A 21104-nucleotide genomic window follows, 5' to 3' on the forward strand; every position below is an offset into this window, starting at 1 on the left:
TGCTCTATCTTATCGTCTTCTCTGCGATGATAATGCTTCAGCATGTTTATGCGACATAACCGTTTCTTCTTCCTACACTCAGGAGTATCTATCAGATAAGCCACTTTACTAACTCTCCTAACTATCTTATAGGGGCCACTGAATTTCATTTTCAGGGGTTCACCCTGCAAAGGTAATAACACCAATACTTTGTCTCCTGCTTGGAACGTTCTAGTTGTCGCATATTTTTCTGCCTATTCTTTCATTTTGGCTTGGGAATTTTTTAAGTGCTCTTGTGCCACTTTACATGCTCCTGTGAGTCTTTCTAGAAACATGGACACATAATCCAACATGGAGGATTCGTCTTTCTGCTTTAGGAACTTTTCCTTAATCGCTTCTAATGGATCTCTTATTTCATGGACCATAGATCAATTCAAATAGACTAAATCCAGTAGATTCATTTGAAGAATCTCTGGTAGCAAATAGTAAGAAATCTAACCTTTTGTTCCAATCCTTTGGGTATTCATGGCAATAGGTCTTAACCATGGTTTTGAGAGTCTGATGGTATCTCTCTAAAGCTCCCTGTGTCTGTGGGTGATAGGCGGTAGACTTTAGTTGTTTGATACCCAAATTGCTGGTTATGTCCTGGAAAGTTTGAGACATGAAGTTAGAACCTTGGTCAGATTGTATTTCAATTGGTAGCCATAATGAGTGAAAAACTGAGTTAACTTTTCCACTACCACCTTAGCTGTAATTGTCCTTAAAGGAATAGCTTCTGGAAATCGGGTTGTCATATGCATGATTGTAAGGATATGCTGATGACCTGCTTTTGTTTTGGGTAATGATCCTACACAATCTACTAATACCCGACTGAATGGTTCTTCAAAAACTTGAATGAGTATTAAAGGTGCTGGTTTGATTACATGTTGAGGTTTACCTACTACCTGACATGTATGGCATGTTTTACAAAATTGCACGACATCCTTATGAAGCCTTGGCCAGGTGAAATGCCTGTTTATCGATGCTTGGGTTTTCCATATTCCTACATGCCCTGTCATAGGGATTTCATGTGCTACTCGCCATATCTCCTTATGACATTTGGGCGGTACCACTATCTGATGAACAACCGTCCATCCCTCATCCACAGGTCGGTGAGGGTGTCTCCACTTCCTCATCAGAATTCCGTTTTTAATGTAATAGTAGTCCGGAACTCCTCCTGCCTCAGCTTCAGTGTGAGCTGACTGTGCTGACTTGTTTAACCCTGGATCTGCTTTCTGAGTCTCAATTAATGAAGACCTGCCAAACACTTTCTTTGAATTATCCTCATCCTTAAAGAAATTTTCGGCTACTCTAACATCTGCTTGTGGTATTACTTTGACCTCTGCTGATGGACTTTGTTTAGCTATTGCCCTGGTCACCACACACGATGGAAAAATACCAGGAACTTGTTCTTGTAACTGCTGTCCCTTTAGCCTCTCTCTTACTTTCCGCAATTATGGGCCAAGCTATAACCTTCACTCCTGCCAAATCATTCCCTAGGAGTAAATCAACTCCATCCACGGGTAATTTCTTAACCACTCCTACAACCACCGATCCAGACAACAAATCACACTCCGATTGTACTTTGTACCATGGAACCGGGATATACTTTCCAATTATCCCGCTTACCAATACTTTAGCTTTCATTGATCTCTGGAGGGAAAACTAGATCCTTCTCCAGCGAAAGTGTTTGAGTAGCGCCTGTGTCCCTTAATATAGTTATAGGTTTAGCTGCATCATTTGATGAGAAAGGGGTTATCTTTCCTTTAGACAAAAACCCTTTATATCTCTCATCCACCTTATTCACTCCACCTGCATTCACAGCAGTGTTTACCTCCAGACCCTTATTTGTAGTTAAAGCTACAATTTGATCCATGGCATTTTCTTTTGAGTTCCCTTTTCGGATTCACTGTTGCAAACTCCAATAAGTCCCCTGGGCTTCCAGCATTCTGAACGAATGTGTCCCACTTTAGTATAACGGAAACACTTAGGCCTTTGAGTTTCACCTTCACTCTCAGTACCTTCTTTCCTGATCTGGGGAGGAGATCCCAAGGTATTCCCTGCTATCCATTCTTTACCCTGGCTACTTGCCTTCCTTTCACTCTCCCTCTTTCTATCCTTTTCAAATTTATGGGGGTGATGGAAAAAAAGTTTAGTTTTATGGATCAGCTCAGAATCTGCAGCCATTACTGCTGCCTGTCTAGCAGTTTTGCAACCTTTTGGACTTCAGCATGGGTTCTTATTACAGAAGGTAGGGAGTTTTTAAACTCTTCAAGAGAATGGTCTCTCTGAGAACTTCATAGTTAGTTTCAACTCAAATTCAATGTAAGTTTGACCAGGTTCTTTCCTTAAATTTCGAAACTTTTGTCTGTATGCTTCAGGGACCAACTCATAAGCACTCAAAATGGCCTTTTCACCACCTCATAATCCCTAGAAACCTCCTCTGACAGTGGAGCATACATTTCCTGTGCTCTACCTATCTATTTGCTCTGCATGGGCAATGCCCAGATTTCCTTTGGCCAGTTCACTTGCTTAGCTATCTTCTCAAAAGAAATAAGGAATGCTTCAACATCCCTTTCCTCAAATTTTGGAAGAGCTTGTACAAATTTAAACATCTCCCCACGGGGTTCTGATCTGGAAATAAGTCCCGCCTCACCTACTGGTGTCTCTTTTTTAAACTGTCAGCGTTTTAAGCTGGAAATCTCTCTCTTTTTCTCTTTCCTCCTTTTCTAACTTCGTCATTTCTAACTCCCCTTGAAATGTCCTTTCTCTTTCCTTTTCTACCTGTTCCCTTTGGAATGCTCTATTCTAAGGGTATTCCTTCCAATTTCAAATGCTGTGCCATCTCTTTGATTATCTCTGCCTTCCAGCTTCGGCAGGCAATCTTACTCTTAATTTACTTGCCAATTCGATTAACCTGGCTTTTGGGATCCCTTGTAAAATCGTCAGGGCCACCTCTTCCACTTGCAGGAAAGCTTTAGCAGTTTCCAGTGCCATCTTATTTTTGACAGTACAAAGCTGATGTTTCATTTTAACTTTTATTACTTACTAAATCTGCACCCAAATCATCGTCGTCTTTTGTTCCAAAATATCCCAGACCCGAGCCCCCAAACTTTGTCATGACTCACTGGGGATCCTGCGCTGTAATATCAGCCCCACTGCTCCCTGAACCACGACAGATGTGAAAGGTTTGACCAAACCACCCGATTTCCCCAATTCTACCTAACTGTTTAATTTAGGTTAACAGAATACGAGCACCAGGTTTGTAAACTGAATAAGTAAATAATTGTTTATTGAACAAACCGTCATTAACCAGTGGCAGAAGAAAGAAATATGAACTGCTAACTTCTAACACTACAACTTAAACTCTACCTCCTTCTTAAACCCCTATACACACACACACATACACACATATGACATATAAGACACACAAATCATGGATTTTAAGAGTGGGATAAAACAGTTCAATAACACCAATTCCGGAGTACAGGATTGAATGGGTTGATTTTGATCGATGTCTTCCAAATTCCTTTCAGTTCTTGTTGATAACACGAGGTGGTCTTCCAGCACTGTCAGTCTTTAGTTCACTGGTTGAACACTTGCCTTTCAATGTCTCTAACAGTGATTTTCCCCTTTGCCTCTTGACAGGGGTTTTCAGAGAGAGAGCAGGTTATAAATATATGAGGAGAAAAAGCCAGCTAGCTATTATTGTGGAATTACTGGAATCTTCCACACACACAGGAGAAAGAGGTTTTAGGTCTTACTCCTTTCAGGCTGGGAGCTATTCTGTTGCCCTGTCCTCACACAAAACCTGGCCACCTGGTCAGGAGCCAATTAAAATGTTGTTGCCAGGCAGTTCCCTTGGTCCAGGACTCCTTTCTGGCACCATCCTGTCTTTCATGGCACACTCTGTCCCAGGATTGCAACATTGTACACATCTCTCATCCTGTTCCAGTGGATGTGTCTTTCAAACTGCAGCCATTGTAATCTTAATCCACAGTCCAACAGGCAATAAAAAGTTATGGTCTTTACAACAGTCCAAGAGAAATAAAAATGTATGCCCTTACACTATCACATTGAGGTGCAGGTGCAGCAGAACCATTTTTGAGCTGACTTAAGTTACAGCTTGTCTTGTGGGCTAATGCAGTTGTTATTTGTCGCTGCAGGTGCTGGTGACTGTTCTGGATGTTAATGACTATCGTCCCCAGTTCTCCAAGAATGTGTTTAGCACCAGTGTTTATGAGAATGAGCCAGGAGGGGCATCTGTGGTAACCATGACTGCGACAGATCTGGATGAGGGTGAAAATGCGGTGTTAAAGTATAGTATACAGGGGCCTGGTGTAGGTAAGATAAATAGTTATATAATCCCTTTAAGGGAACGATGTACATTTTATTTGAACGTTTCTCTGCTCCCTCTGCTCTTCAAAGCTCTTAGTTTGTGTGTTGCCCCAGGTGCCTCATTGCTCCAAAGTTGGTAGAGAATGGTGCTGATCTCTTCCCAAATCTTACCCACAGCATCTTGTATCCTTCTGCTCATAGACTTGCAAGAGGGACAGCTTAGCTTGCTTTGATGGGCTTTCTTCTCCTTTCCTCTGGGGGGGGGTGTCTCACCTCCACTCAGTGGCCAGAATTTTTCCGTCGGCAATTTGGGGGCGGGGCCCACTCGCCGACGGGAAAATGAAGCGGGATGACGTTGGGGGGAACCCCCGACCTCATCCCGCCCCACTTAAATATTCAGGAAGGCAGGCTGTCCACCCGCTGACCTGTCAATGGCCAATTGAGGCCATTAACAGGATAATTAAGCTAATTAAAGGCCCTGCCCATCCAACCTTAAGGTAATGTAATATTTATTAACCCCCCCCCCCCACCCAAAACAATTGTTGCACATATCCAATATCTTGCAGTGGTGCTGAACTGGCCAAGCACAGTTCCAAACTACTTGCAGTAAATAAATCATATCAACATTTCAGATTACCATTAGTGGGTGAATAAACTAGCTCCCTGTACAAGTAGAGCAATTAGAGTCAAGCAAAAATCCAATATGTCTTATTAAAACTCTTCGCAATGAATATTAAGTATAACAATTATGCACCATAACAATCTACCATTGATTGACCTGAAAGGCTAAAAATTACTGTTGTCGGTAATTGTGAATAAATTTCCTCTTCCTACTTTTCCTACTCAACCTGCTCTTTTTATTGTCTCGTACTCCATGTGCCTTGCACACAATACGCTACTCTCTAAACGTAGCTCTCTCTTCCCCACCGCTTGCCCTTCTCTCCACTCCCCCTCTTCCTCTCAGTCCATCTCTCTGTCCCCTCTTTATTTATATTTATTCATTCACGGTCTGTGCATGTCTTTGGCGAGGCCAGCGTTTATTGCCCATCCCTAATTGTCCTTGAGGAGGTGGTGAGGAGTCAGCTTCTTGAACATAACTGTGTGGCTTGCTAGGCCATTTCAGAGGGCAGTAAAGAGTCAACCACATTGCGGTGGGTCTGGAGTCACATGTAGGCCAGGCCAGGTAGGGACAGCAGATTTCCTTCCCTTAAGGACATTAGTGAACCAGATGGGTTTTGACAACCATCTGTTAGCTTTATGGTCAACACTTACTTTTTTTCCAGATATATTTAATTAACTGAATTCAGGTCACTGATGAGATATGAACTCATATTTTCAGATTTTGAGCCCAGGCCTTTGGATTCCACGTCCAGGAACATACCCACCATTGTGTACCATCTGCAAGATGCACTGCAGGAATTCACCAAGGCTCCTCAGACAGCACCTTCCAAACTCACGACCACTACCATCTTGAAGAACAAGGGCAGCGGATAGATGGGAACACCACCACCTGGATGTTCCCCTCCAAGTCACACACCATCCTGACTTGGAAATATATCGCCGTTCCTTCACTGTCACTGGATCAAAATCCTGGAACTCCCTAACAGCACTGTGGGTGTACCTACACCACATGGACTGCAGCAGTTCAAGAAGGCAGCTCACCAGCACCTTCTCAAGGGCAACTAGGAATGGGCAATAAATGCTGCCAGCAAAGCCCATAGCCCATGAATTAATTAATAAAAATTGCACCATACCCACCTACATATCCTCTCCCCCTCTCTCCCTCATACTCAAACACTGCGTCCTAGAAATTCACCTGGATCGGTTTTCACTGCACCACATGGCCTATGTGCCAAAAAGGAGGTCCAACAAACACTGGAAATGTTACACTGGGTCATCCTTTTCTCTATTCCTTTCAGAGGCTTTTAGGATTGATGAGGATACAGCCGTGATTACCACCACCCGGCTCCTGGAATCCTACGAGAGGTTTAATTTGACAGTTGTCGCCACTGACCAAGGCGAGCTACCGCTTTGGGGGTCAGCTTTGCTGAAGATTGAAGTGATTGACGTGAATGACAATCGGCCTTTGTTTATCAGGCCTCCCAATGGGACAATACTGCACGTGATGGAGGTAAGACACTCAATGCAGATGCGCTAATAGTGAGAAGCGCTCAGACAGACCGGTAACAGAAAAGCTTCACAGAATCATAGAATTGTTTCAGCGCAGAAGGAGGCCATTTGGCCCATCGTGTCAGCACCGGCTCTCCGAATGAGCAATCGCTTAGTGCCACTCCCCTGCCTTCTCCCTGCACATCCTTCCTTTTCAGGTAAGAGTCTAATTCCCTTTTGAATGCTTCAACTTAACTTCACTCTCAGGCAGAGCATTCCAGATCCTGACCACTCGCTGCGCAGAATGTTTTTCCTCATGTCACTTTTGCTCCTTTTTACTTCAAATCTGTGCCCTCTCGCCCTCGTTCCTTTCACGAGTGGGAGCAGTTTCTCCCTGTCCACCCTGTCCAGGCCCCTCATGATCTTGAACACCCCTATCAAATCTCTTCTCAACCTTCTCTTCCCCAAAACAATTCTCTCTTAAACAAGAAGATATTGGTTAAGAATAAAGAAGAATTCTAAACTCTTGAAAGACAGCATTAGAAATGGGACAGTAGTTCCTTTTTTTAGTTTTGCATATCTCGTTGCAGAGAATGTATCAGATTATCAGAAAGAGGCAGGAGAACATAAAAATCTGGAGCTAATAAAAGGCCATTCTGTCCATCAATTCCATTCTATCCAGAGCCTAGTTTCATTGGCACTGTGTACATTGGCACCGATGCATAAATCTTGTCTGTACCCATAGAAATATAAACAACTGGAAAATATGATTGGCATTCACTAGATTCATCCACAAATGTAAACATCTCCTCTACTGCTCAATTGCTTTTATAGCCCAATAAGAAATACGAGCATACGATCAAGGAACAGGAGTAGGCCATTCAGTCCCTCGAGCCTGCTTCACCATTTAAGAAGATCATGGCTGATCTGATAGTGACTTGAAACCTGTATCCAGCCTACCCCCGATAACCTATCACCCCCTTGCTTACCAAGAATCTATCCACCTCTGCCTTAAAAATATTCAGACTCTGCTTCCACCACCTCTTCAGGAAGAGAGTTCCAGAGACTCATGACCCTCTGAGTGAAAAAATTTCACCTCATCCCTGTTTTAAATGGGCGACCCCTTATTTTTAAATAGTGACACCTAGTTGGAGATTCTCCCACAAGAGGAAATATTCTCTCCATATCCACCCTGCCAAGACCCCTCAGGATTTAATATGTTTCAATCAAGTAAATGTATTTGGTTCCCTTCTAATTTTTCCAACACTATCTGCACCAGCCTGAAACCTTGCAGCTCAGGAATTGACCCATGACTCGAGACTGTGACACCTCAAGCATTTATTGTGCTCACTCTTGTTTCCTAGGAGAGAGACGCAGGATTCAATGTGTATGAGGTCCTGGCCACTGACAACGATGAAGGTTTGAATGGAGCGGTCAGGTACGACTTCCTGAAGACAGCAGTCAACAGAGACTGGGAGTATTTCAGCATCGACCCGCTCAGTGGAATCATCAGTACCACAGTCAGACTGGACAGGGAGAGGCAGGCTGTCTATAATGTGAGTGATTGGTTTGGAGTACCCTGTAATCTCCATCCTTATACATGCCACACTTCTGATTATAGTGGGAAGGAACATTTGGATCTGAGATCCATCTTCCTTGTGCTTTACTGAAAGCTGCCCAGAAATATATTGGTATCGTTTTTTGCGGTTGTGCTGACAGGGTTATAGGAAGATGACTGGGAGGAGGCCCCTCGAGAGGATAGGTGCGGCGTGGTCCCATTGGATGAATGGCCTTTCTCGTGCTGTGAATTCTGTGTAAAGCATGAGAAAAGTAACTAATCTGACCTTGACGTTTAGAATTCTTTGCAATGTCCGGTGTCTGGCCCTCAAACCACGAGCTGGAGCTAAACTGGTCGTGAAGTTCAATTATATGTTTGGTCATCTCAAAAGTCAAAACCCTGACCCATGAGGTAGTTATTATCGTGTCACCTTTGTGCCAAGCAGCTTTGGGGCCTGCATGGATTCAAGCAATCAGTGATATAACCGGGGTAAAACCAGAAAAAGATGGAAATACGCAGCAGGTCAGGGAGCATCTGTGGAGAGGGAGACAAAGATAACCTTTCAGGTTGAAAACCTTTCATCAGAACTGATTATAACTCAGCTCCTTATTGTAGTAGAACAGTCTGGTATATACAGGAACAGCACAGTGCCACCCACACACTGATGTAAGACGGCTCATGACCTAGACCTAGGGTCAGTGTTGTGTTAGCCAGAGATGCGTTAAGTCCTGGAGATGGAGAGAGAGCTCCATGCCTGTGCCCTTCACTGTATATTTGTATATAGTTACAAGTAGTTAATAAAGACTTGCTGTTAACATTTAGAACACTACGAAGACGTCTTTAAAAGACACGTTCTGCAACCAACACCATCGCAACGCTTATCTGACCTCCAAATGCAGATGTGATAAGCATCCTGTCTCGCTTCCTGGAGCCTGTCTCACTGCTCTTAATCTTCTCACTGTATAGAGTATAGCTACCGCTCATTGTGATGCCTGGTGTAAAAGAATGCTCAGTCAAGTCCCTTGCTTTGTCTTATTTCATTGCAAGAGCGAGGAACCATTCCCACCCATGCTCCCAAATGTTTGAAAATCACTGCGATTGAGCGTAACTCTTGTACAGATCTCCCTCCTGCCTGGTAATGCCAGATGCAAGCGGCAGTATAGCCCAGGTCTGATCAGCTGTGCCTCACACTGAATGTAAGTTTAACTGCAGGCTTAAGAGTCACTAAGCAAACTTGGATAGATGGCTTTTGGCCACTATTCACACTGAATACTAAGAACAAGTGAGTTTTGCTTTGTAACAAAAACAAAAATAGCTGGAAAAACTCAGCAGGTCTGACAGCATCTGCAGAGAGGAACACAGTTAATGTTTCGAGTCCGTATGACTCTTCAACAGAACTAAGGAAAAATAGAAATGAGGTGAAATATAAGCTGGTTTAAGGGGGGGTGGGACAGGTAGAGCTGGATAGAGGGCCAGTGATAGGTGGAGGCAAAGAAGAGACTGCCAAAGATGTCATAGACAAAAGGGCAAAGGGGCGTTGACGGTGGTGATATTATCTAAGGAATGTGCTAATGGGGACATTAAGGGTAGAAAGCAGGATGAGCAAGTGGCAGATGGCTCTAGTAGGGGCGGGATGGGGGGAAGGGATCGAAATGGGCTAAAAGGTGGAGATAAAACGATAGATCGAAATAAATTTAAAAATAGGTGGGAAAAGAAGAATATATTTTAAAACTTATAAATTATTGGAAAAGGGGGGATCGGAAAGGGGGTGGGGATGGAGGAGAGAGTTCATGATCTGAAATTGTTGAACTCAATATTCAGTCCGTACTTGGTTTCATTATCACCGTTGACGAACTTCTAGCCTGGTTTCCCAATATGGGTGTGTGATTATTTTGATCCTGTATCATTGCTAACAGTGAAAACCCATCAGCAGCAAATCAGTAGTTTGGAAGAGGAAACACTATGTATCTCTACCTTTGTTATCCAAGTGAGAATTGACATCACTGTGTCAACGATTGAACTGGAGGCAGAACAGGAATTATGGCAGGACTGTGATCAGTGATGACTATGCCAGTGAACGGGGTCCATTTAAAAAAGTTCACGATGAACTACAGCAAACAGAACTCGACTACAGCAAAATCTCCCAATACAAGCAAGGTTACTCCGACAGCAAAGTGCAGCGGGTGGAGGATAGTTTCATCACACACATTGTCTGAATTAAATCAATCTCATTCACTCCATCACATGATTGAGTAGGGAAATTAACCAATCATCTCTGTTTCTAGCTGGGAATAGCTTTGCCATTATAGAACAGTGTTATAGTGAAAGAGCAGAATGGTATCCGTGAGTCTTTTCTTCATAGATTCTTTATGTTTTCTCTTTATGTTTCCTTTTTAGCTGATTCTCCTGGCATATGACCTTGGGCAGCCTGTCCCCTATGAAACCACACAGCTTCTGCAGGTAGCGCTGGATGATATTGATGACAACGAACCACTCTTTCTCAAACCACCGGTAAGAGCATTTTGATAAATATAGTGAATACAGACGGATACCGGGTAACAGGTTCCAAAACTGTGAGGAATTGTCTATATTGCACGTAAGAATCTTGCAGCACAGATGGAGGCCATTCGGGCTATCATGCCTATGCTGACTTTCTGAAAGTGTCGCTGATTGGTCCCATTCTCCTGTTATTTCCCCACAGCCCTGCTAATGTTTCCATTTCAAGTGCATGTGAAATTCTTCTGAAAGTTACAATTGAATTTACCCTTTCAGAGAATTATAGAATGGTTACAGCACAGGAAGCCATTTGGCCCATCGAGCCCATGCCAGCCCTCTGCAAGAGCAACTTAGCTGGTTCCACTGGCGGAGCAGGCTCGAGGGGCTGAGTAGCCTACTCCTGCTCCTTGTGCGTATGCACCTGTAGTCCTGCAAGTTTTTCTCCATCAGTTGCTTATTCAATTCTTTTTCTCACATCCACCACTGAATCTGCCTCCACCACACTCTCAGACGTGCATTCCAGATCCTAACCACTCACTGCGTAAAAAAAAGATACTCTTCTTCTTCCGTTTGGTACTTTGGTCTATTATCTTGAATCGGTGTCCTCTGGTTCCTGACCCACCCACCAGCCGAAATGGCTTCTCCCAAACTACCCTGATCAAAAACCTGCATCGTTTTTAACACTTCTTTTGAACCTCCCATTAACCACCTTTGGTCAAAAGAGAGCCGCCCCGGTTGCTGTGACTCATACAAGAATAGAGCTTCAGAGGGACAAGGGGAGCCTGGAAATCTGTGTGAAAGTGAGATGGGATTTTCCAGTGCTACCCTGCCTGATTGTATTGGCTCATGACAGATTTTGTGTTCAGCAATATTCTAAATATCAGTGCAACTTTGGGCACAAGTTGCTTATTTTCTTCCATCTTTGTCGATGCTTCTTCACTCTTCTGAAAAATGGCTCCTTTGAATCCTGTGCCCTGTCTCACCCACCTCAGTTTACACATCACCTGCTGAACAGGCAGCTAGACCTATTCACTGGCTTCAAGGAGAGGGCTACCTCCCAAGGATTTTAATGTCTCACCATTGCTGTTGACAGCATTTGCCCTCTGTCCCTTTAAGGGAAATTGGTTGTTCACAAAGTGTGGTCGGGTACAGATGAAGCTGCCACAGGCCACGTCACCTCTTTGCTGAATCAGTGTTTATTTTTCTGTTTGAAACCGCTGTGTTTTGTTATTCATATTTAGCACAAATTTTGCGGATGAAAACACCAGGCAGCACACTTCATCAGCTGTGGTTCCGTCAGAAGGACTGTTGAACACAGAGTCAAAAGGTTTTGGCTTCAAGGCCCAAATCCAAGGGCTTCAGTGCATATTCGATGTTGGCACCTCCCTGCAGTACTGAAAGAGTCCTGTATTGTCTGAGGCACTGTCTTTCAGATAGAATATTAAACGGCCACCCCACCACACCCCCGAATCTGTCTAATCCAGTGGATTAAGTGGGTGTTAGAGCTCCTATGTTACTTTTTGAAGAGGACCCGACAGTCCAGCACAGTACTGAGCAAGTGCTACACTGTCGAGGGTGCCATCTTTCAGTTGAGGTGATAGACCAAGGTTCCATCGTGTCTGCCTGCTCAGGTGGATGTAAAAGATCCCATGGCACTATCGCAAAGCAGAGAGCAGGGGAGTTCTCCCTGAAATCTGGTTAGTATTTATCCCTCAAACAACATCATTAAAACAGATTATCTGGTCATAATCACATTGCTTTGGGGGATCCAGCTGTGCGCAAACTGCCTGCATTGCGACAATGACTACACTTCAGAAATATTTCATTGGCTGTAAAGCACTTTGAGACGTCCAGTGGTCATGAAAGGCGCTATATAAATGCGAGTCTTTTCTCTCTTCATCAGTCAATTCCACCAACTACGATCATTCATGTCATTGTTCGCAGGAGCTTTCTCTGCGGAGAATTACTGCCTACATATCACCACATGTGAAGATAGTTCACCGAGACATTTCTGAGAAACACAATAAATTACAGAGTAATAGTTTGAGGTAGGAGTAACCCTTCAGTCCATCTAGCCCACCTATCCCCAGTCCCTCAGTGTGTTTTTAATGACTGTGAAATTCATTGACAAGAACCTGCTGAGTTTCCTCTTGAAACTCTTTAAAGTTTCTTGGTTCCCCACCTGGACTGGTGATCTGTTCCACATACTTAGTATCATGTTAGCATAAAGGTTCCTCCTCCATTTTGTATTGAGGTACAATATAAATTTTTCACAACTGGTTGGCTTGCAAGCCTACTTCAAGGAACGTTAAGAGTTAACCAGGTACTTTTCCCCTGATGTTTGTTCTACAGTGCCAGACCAAAAGAATAGTTTGTATAGCCCTTGTTACCGATCAAGTAGAATGATCCGATATTCTTTGAATTTAAAAAGAGTGAGAGGTAATTTTATTGAAATGAGAGGGTTTGACAGGGTAGATGCTTGGAGGTTGTTTCCCCTGGCTGGAGAATCTAGAACTAGGAGCCTCAGTCTCAGGATAAGGCATCGGCCATTTTGGACTCAGATGAGGCAAAACCTCTTCAGTCAAAGAGTTGTGGATCTCTGGAATTCTCACAGAGAGTTGTGAACGCTCGGTCATATATTATGTTTCAAGAATGAGATCAACAAGTATTTGGACATCAAGGGAATCAAAGTCTTTGGGGATAGGGTGAGAAACTGGAGTACCTCTGCCTTAAAAATATTCAGAGACTCTGCTTCCACCGCCTTTTGAGGAAGAAAGTGCCAAAGACTCACGACCCCCTGAGAGAAAACCTTCCTCCTCATCTCTGTGTTAAATGGGTGACGCCTTATTTTAAAACAGGGATCCCTAGTTCTAGGTTCTCCCACAAGAGGAAACGTCCTCTCCACATCAAGACCCCTCAGGATCTTTTACGGGTAGGATTTTTAGTTCAGGGGGCGCCTCCGATCAGCGGGTCCGGGAGCGGCTGGAGAACAGACCGCCGACCCTGATCGGCCCCTGACCACCATTTCACGCCGGCTGGCCAATCACCGGCCAGCTCACTGAAAGCCCCCGGAAGGCAGAGAGCTGCCTCACGGAGCTGAAGGACCCAAAAGCAACAAATAAAGATTTTAAAATTCCAAAAAAAATGTCCGCGCATCAGAATCAGTCACCTGCACATGTGGATGATGATAAATTCTGTCCACACACTTTTATTTTTTTTTAATTAGTATCGGAAACCTCATCCCTCCCTTGGATGAGGTTTCCTCAAAAAGGCAAAGGCCATCTGGCCAATTCACCCGCCCGCCAACTGCACCATTGGACTGGCAACGAAAAATCTCTGCCAATTACAACCTTAATGACCTTAGTAAGCCTCTTAATTGTCGGCGGGCACACTGCTGACTCTCCCGACGTCATCACGCGCTATTTCATGCTCAAGCGGGTCAGGCATGCACCTGCACGCCAAGTGAAAAATTTGGCCCCATGTTTCAATCAAGTCACCTCTAACTCTTCTAAATTCCAGCTGATGTAAGCCTAGCCTTTCCAGCCTTTCCTCATAAGACAACCCTGCCAATCCAGGTATTAGTCTAGTAAACCTTCTCTGCACTGCTTCCAACGAACTTACACCCTTCCTTAAATAAGGAGACCAATACCGTACACAGTTCTCCCAGATGTGGTGTTACCAGTGGCCTGTATAACTGAAGCATAACCTCCCTACTTTTGTATTCAATCCCCCTTGCAATAAACAATAGCATTCCATTAGCTTTCCTAATTATTCCAGTGAGGTTCCACAGGGATCGGTGTTGGGTCCCTTGCTGTTTGTGGTATATATAAACGACTTAGACTTGAATGTAGGAGGGTTGATCAGCAGATGACACGAAAATTGGTGGGATGGTAAATAGTGAGGAGGATAGCCTTAGATTACAGGAGGATATAGACGGGCTGGTCAGATGGGCTGATCAGTGGCAAATGGAATTTAATCCGGATAACTGTGAGGTGATGCACTTGGGCAGGACAAACAAGGCATGGGAATACACGATGAATGGTAGGACCCTGGGAAGTACCGAGGATCAGAGGGACCTTGTTGTCCACCAGTCCCTCAAGGGAGCAAGACAGGTAGATAAGGTGGTTAAGAAGGCTCATGGGATACTTGCATTTTTTCGCTGAGGTATGGAATATAAGAGCAGCGAGGTTATGCTGGAACTGTATAAAACACTGGTTAGGCCACAGCTAGAGTATTGTATGCAGTTCTGGAATCCCCATTATAGGAAGGATGTGATTGCACTGGAGAGAGTGCAGAGGAGATTTACCAGGATGTTGTCTGGGCTGGAGAGTTTTAGCTATGAGGAGAGATTAGCTAGACTGGGGTCATTTTCCTTGGAGCAGAGGAGATTGAGGAGGGACATGATTGAGGGGTATAAAATTATGGGGCATAGATAGGGTAGACAGGAAGGAACTTTTCCCCTTGGTGGAGGGATCAATAACCAGGGGGCATAGATTTAAGGTAAGGGGCAGGAGGTTTAGAGGGGATGTGAGGAAGAATTTTTTCACCCAGAGGGTGGTGGGAATGTGGAACTCACTGCCTGAAAGGGTGGCAGAGGCAGAAACCTTCATAACATTTAAGAAGTATTTGGATGTGCACTTGTGATGCCATGGCATACAAGGCTATGGGCCTAGTGCTGGAAAATGGGATTAGAATAGTTAGGTACTTGTTTGACTGGCACAGACTCGATGGGCTGAATTTTCCCCCCGTCGGGGGCGAAGTTGAAGGGCGGGCACGCACTGGCGCGCTTCCAGTCGGCGCCCCCATTGGTGCCATTTTATGTGGGCCAGCCAATTAAAACCTACCCAGTGTGACGTCCACACAGAAGCGCTATGCGCGCCCTGTGCGGGTGGGGGAATCCCAAAATCGAGAGTGCGCTCTTTCACGCATGCGCACGAAAAAGCGCATTCATCTCCCTGAGGCTAAGTGCTGCCTCAGGGAGATCGGCTCAAAATGTGAAAAATCTAAAAATAGAAAAGTAAAATTTCCCTAAAATGTCCCTCCTGTGACAATGTCATATGAGTTGGAACATGTCCATAATTTTCACAACTTTATTAAAATTCTTTAAAACCTACATGAAGCCTCATCCCGCCCGTGGACGAGGTTTCGTGCTTTTCCTAATTCGCGCCGGGGCTCCTGGCCGACCTGCCAACCTTAAGGTTGGACGGGCAGGTCCTTTAATTACTTAATTGACCCTGCCAATGGTCTCAATTGGCCATTGACAGGTCGACAGGCGCGCAGCTGATTTTGCAGCGCCCCCGCCTACCCGAGAATTTAAATGGGGCGCGGTGACATCGGGAGTTCCGCCTGACGTCACCACGCGTCACTTTACGTGTTGGTGAGCGGGCCCCGCCCCCCACTCGCCGACACGTAAAATCCTGCCCGATGGGCCGAAGGGCCTTTTTCTGTGCTGTAGACCTGGATGACTAGGGGCAGAATTTTATGGGTGGCGGAGCCCACACGTCAGCGCTTAAAATGTCGAGCGCTGACATTGGGCGAGCGTCCCGACGTCTCCGCACGCCATCGCGATATTTAGCTGGGCGGGCGCACGATGAAGTGCGACGCGCGCCCGCCATTAATTAAAGGGTTTGTTAAGGCCCTTAACTCGGCAATCGACTGATTTTGAGGCGCCCACACAATCTTCGGGTTGGCGCACAGGCACAACAGGCAGGCGGGTAAGTGACTTTTTAACAAAACTCTTCCACGGGCGGGATATGTGGGCTCAGTGGGGTTGTCAATGTTTTATGTGAAGTATTTATTGCAGCAAGTTTTTTAAACTTGCCCGTGTGATCGGTAGCAGTTCAGAACGAATTCCAGCAGCTTTCTCTGTACTTTGAAGCTTCAGCTCAGCACTTTGCAGTCAGGAATCTTTATCGGGCCTGCAGCTTTCCGGAGGCCTCCATTCAGCCTGGGTATGGGTTCTGACATCTCCACTGGAGGCAGCTTCTCTGAGGAGGAAGGAGGGATAGAATAAGGAGGAGACCAGGACTGGACAATCAGCCTCCAGGGGAGCCACCTTTGGGAGGCCAGGCGCAGGCACAAGGGGTGCAGGGCCAAGAGGTTGTCCAAGGTGGAAGGGGCCGCAGAGGACACCACTATCCTGCTGCCAGGGTTTACAGGCGGCGAAGCAGCTACCTCAATATGACTGAGGTGCAGTGCCGAAGGAGGCTCCGACTGTCAAGGGAAACAGTCAACAGCATCTGTGAGATGATTGGCCCTGAGATCTCTCCTAACTGTGTGGGTGGACACCCCATGCCAGCGGCTCTGAAGGTCACAGTTGCCCTCCACTTCTATGCATCTGGCTCCTTCCAGGGCTCGGTGGGTGATCTTTGCGGTGTCTCCCAATCAGCTGTCCACACTTGTGTCAAGCAGGTTACAGACGCTCTGTTCTGACGTGTATTGACCTCCATCCACTTCCGTTGCGACCAGGCACAGTGAGCCAGAGGCTTCACGGCCATTGCTGGCTTCCCCCGTGTCCAGGGTGCTATAGACTGTACACATGTGGCCATCAAGGCACCAGCAGGTGAGCCCGGTGCCTTTGTCAACAGGAAGGGCTTCCACTCCATGAACGTGCAGATAGTGTGTGACCACAGGATGCAGATTCTACAAGTCTGTGCAAGGTACCCAGGCAGCTCCCACGACGCCTACATCCTCAGACACTCCCAGGTGCCGGGGCTCTTCAGTGCTCCAGCCCGGCTGGATGGATGGCTGCTGGGTGACAAGGGCTATCCCCTCAGAAGGTGGCTCATGACGCCTCTCCACCATCCAAGAACAGAAGCTGAGCAGCGGTACAATAGGAGCCACGGCACCACAAGGGCTGTGGTGGAGAGAGCTATCGGTCTTCTCAAGATGTGCTTCCAATGCCTGGATGCTCAGGGGTCGCACTCCAATACCCCCCAGATCACGTCTCTGTGATAGCGGTAGCATGCTGCGCTCTGCACAATCTTGCGCTAGAAAGGGGAGACGCATTTGACGATGAAGACCTTGATGCCCTGGATGAGGCTGCACATGATGAATCCAGCAGTGCCTCAGAGGATGAGGAAGCACAGGGCGATGATGAGGGGCAGCACGCCGACCCACTAATACACCAAGGAGGCAGGGACACCCAGGAGACTTTAATCCAACGAACCTTCAGCTCCACACACATAGATCAGCAGGACCAGCATTGCCTGGCGCTTCCACACGTGGCACTTAGGTGCTACATCTTCCACTTCATCAGCTGCAACTAAGAGCTTAGTACAGAAACATCAATGTCCACTCAAACACTCATGATATGTCTGTGAAACATACAAATGCAGCACAAAGGAAACACCCTCAGCCATGGTCAGAAAAGTGGACTTTATTGCCACCAAAATAAACAACAAACATCTCTCTGACGTACAAAATGAAACATTCCCTAATCTCGGGGCAACAGAAAAGCACCAGTGAGAAACCTGTGGTGTGCCTAACGTGCCTTAAGCTTATGTTTGCGGGTGCCTCGTCTTGGTGCCGCCCCATCGCTCGGAGCGGAGTGGCTTGTGAGCCAGCCTACTGACTCTGCTGTCCTGTTGGCCTCGATCACCTTGGTGGACATCCTCTGGCCTGTGGAGCCTGTGCTGGCCCCGCCTGGGAGGGAGTGGCCAGTTCCAGAGCCGGCACCTCCCCAGTTGTCACAGCCTCAGTGGATGCAACAGTCACTGGCAGAGGGGAGGAGGAGCTGCTGCCCTCATCCGGAGGGCCCTCAGAGGGGCTCGCAGAGACGACAGGCAGCTGCTGCGCTGACGTGAGATCACACTGGATCTCCCTGCTCACTCTAGAACCGGGACACTTGGGGTCCAGAACATCTCCCACATTGCCAATGACCACCTGTGGCCATTAGCGCTGTGAGGACTTGCAGGTCCGAGCGTAGCCCCATCAGAAGCTGATCAATCCGTTGGAAGCCCCTCGCCATGAGAGTCGCCAATCTCTCAATGGAGGAAGCCTGACGCTCTGTCCTGAGGTTCATGCCATCACTGACACTCTGCCTGGATTCCTCCACCACAGAGACCAACTGAAGCACGCCCTCATGCAACACTGCCAGATGCTCCCATGCATCCGGCCGCTTGTCCTGCAGCTGCTGCATGGCGGACATCTCCAGAGGCACATCATCACGGCCTGACTCAGCATGTGCCTGGACCCCTGCAATCCTCCGGCCGCTGGCGCCATCGGCACTCTCTGTCCATGCCATCTCTTCCAGCGATTGTGAAGTGCCCTCTCCACTGTGCCCCGGGACACTAGCCGACGTTACATTCTCCACTGATGTGGTAGTCGCTGCGCTGGTGCCTGGCTCACTGAAATGGTGTGACGCGTGTGCCAACTGATGCCCCTCAGGTGTGGAAGGGGGACTCTGGACGTCCTCCTGGCGGCCATGCGGTGGTGATGCTGAAATTAACAACAAGGACAGTGGATCAGTTAGCGTTCAGTCAGTAACACCTTTCATCCCTTCCCCCCCCCAGCCTCATAATACGCTCACCCTTCAAGTACCTAAGGAGACGAACATTGGTGGGGTGGTAAATAGTCAAGAGGGAGCCCAAACATTACACGCGCATACAGACAGGCTGGTCAGATGGCCTAGGGAATGCCACATGGAATGTTACGTGGATAAGTGTGAGGTTATGCACTTGGGCAAGACAAACAAGGTACGGGAATACAGGAGAAATGGTAGGACCGTGGAAAGTAAGGACGATTACAGGGATCTTGCTGGGCAGACCCATTAACGTAGCAGAACAGGAACACAAGGCGTTTAACAAGGTAAAAGCCAGACTTGCCTTTATTAGCCGAGGAATAGAATGTAGGAAAAGGGAGGTCATGTTGCAAGTGCAGAAAACGCTGCCGAGGCCACAGCTACACTTCTGCGTTCAGTTGTGACCTGTGCTTCATGGGAGGGATGGGATTGGAGTGGAGAGAGTTTAGAGGTTCCTGACCAGGATGCGTGCTGGCCTGGAGAGTTGGAGTTATGAGGAAACATTGCATACACTTGTAACATTTGCCGTGGAGTACAGGAGATTGACAGGTCACATTATTGACCTTCATACCGCTATGAGGGGCATAGATTGGGTGGACAGAAGGTAACATTTCCCCTCGGCGCAGGGATGACTAACGTGGTGGCATTTATCTAAATTGAGTGCCATGAGGTTGACAGGTGAGGTGCTGAGGACCTTTTGGACAGAGTAATGTGGAACGCACTGGCTGAAAGGGTGGTGGAGGTACAAACCCTCCTAAGATGCAATAAGTATTTGGATGTGCAGCAGCGATGCCATGGCATGTTAGGCCATGGGGATAGTGGTCAGGAATGGGATAAGGCGACTTTGGAAGGTGATGGAGACGCGCATCCTCAAGGGGCCGAGGGACATTTATGTATGACCCACACGTCTGACTGTATCAGTCTGTGAATGAGCAGTGTTGCTGCATTAACGATTGCAGCAATCATCAGTGCTTTACATGGTAGGAAGACAGAGTGGATGGGGCTGTGGGCCTCAAATACCTGGCCGCTGCACCCCAGCCTCGCTGACACCTGCTGACCTAGCCGCTTGGCTCCTCCCCAGCGCCATGGCCTGCTCCTCATCGGTGGTGAGGTGCCCACCACCAGTCCACAGACACTCCCTCATATTGCTCTCACTTTTTTCCTGCAGTACAGAGAACACCATTTATTGGGGCTGATCGCTCATGTACTCTGCACGCGCATGCCGCATCCCAACCACAGTGGCCCATCTGAGGCCTCCAGCGGCTCCTGTCCACACTACTGGTGATCAGTCACCAAAAGATAGTACGGCTGCTCCCAACCCCCTCCCCCAACGGCCAACTTGGACACATTCGGCGTCCATCACTTTCAACAACACACGGGTCTTAGCGCCCATGGCAAGGAGGCGCAACTAGGTACGGCGCCAAGGTCACCAGATGGCTCTTGGCCACGACATCTTAAGGCTCCTCTTCCACCATCTCATCACCGTCAATAAGACATGTGTTGGAGTTCCGAGTATGTGTCTAGCTGCTTCCCCTGCAGGTTGCCCCCAGACTACTCAAGTGTGACAAACACCAACACATGCTGTGGAGAGAACCTATCTTCTCGTCAACCACTAAGGCTGATGTAAGCACGGTCACTATCTGTTTGCCCACCCAGCGTGCGCCAAATGCCCAATGCAGTAACGACACTATGACGTGGGGGAGAGGGGGGCTCAAAAGCTAAGGCTACCTGCTGGGTAAAATGGCCAAGGCCGACATGGTCCTCACCCTTCCACAGCGCAGCAGATCATTGAAGCGCTTGCAGCACTGGGTTCCTGTGCACCGCACAGCATCTTGAGAGCTTACTGCCTCCGCCACCTCCTGCCAGGCCCGCCTGGGCACGTGGGGGGGCCCTCCTCCTCCCATCCTCCAGAAACAACACCTCCCAATGATTTGACACCTCTTCCAGGAGGGCAGCAAGGCAGACATCGGGGAACCGAGGGGGCACATTGGCCCCCCACTGGCCTACCCTGCAGCCTGCCCCCCTCCTCCTCCTCTGCCCTGACCTCCTCTGGAGCCTGGTCGT

The 21104-nt window shown here is 47.1% G+C and overlaps 1 protein-coding gene across 1 annotated transcript in view; it reads left to right on the forward strand.

Annotated features, from left to right (window-relative positions):
• Positions 1-21104, forward strand: part of cdh23 (cadherin-related 23) — a 701272-nt gene that overhangs the window by 654058 nt on the left and 26110 nt on the right. Inside the window, exons 51-54 of the mRNA XM_078530938.1 lie at positions 4185-4362; positions 6276-6487; positions 7830-8021; positions 10421-10534. Of these exons, the coding sequence (XP_078387064.1) occupies positions 4185-4362; positions 6276-6487; positions 7830-8021; positions 10421-10534 (696 nt within the window). The remainder of the gene's footprint in view (positions 1-4184; positions 4363-6275; positions 6488-7829; positions 8022-10420; positions 10535-21104) is intronic.

The sequence above is a fragment of the Cetorhinus maximus genome, chromosome 27, assembly GCF_964194155.1.
Source record: "Cetorhinus maximus chromosome 27, sCetMax3.hap1.1, whole genome shotgun sequence".
Classification (NCBI taxonomy): domain Eukaryota; kingdom Metazoa; phylum Chordata; class Chondrichthyes; order Lamniformes; family Cetorhinidae; genus Cetorhinus; species Cetorhinus maximus.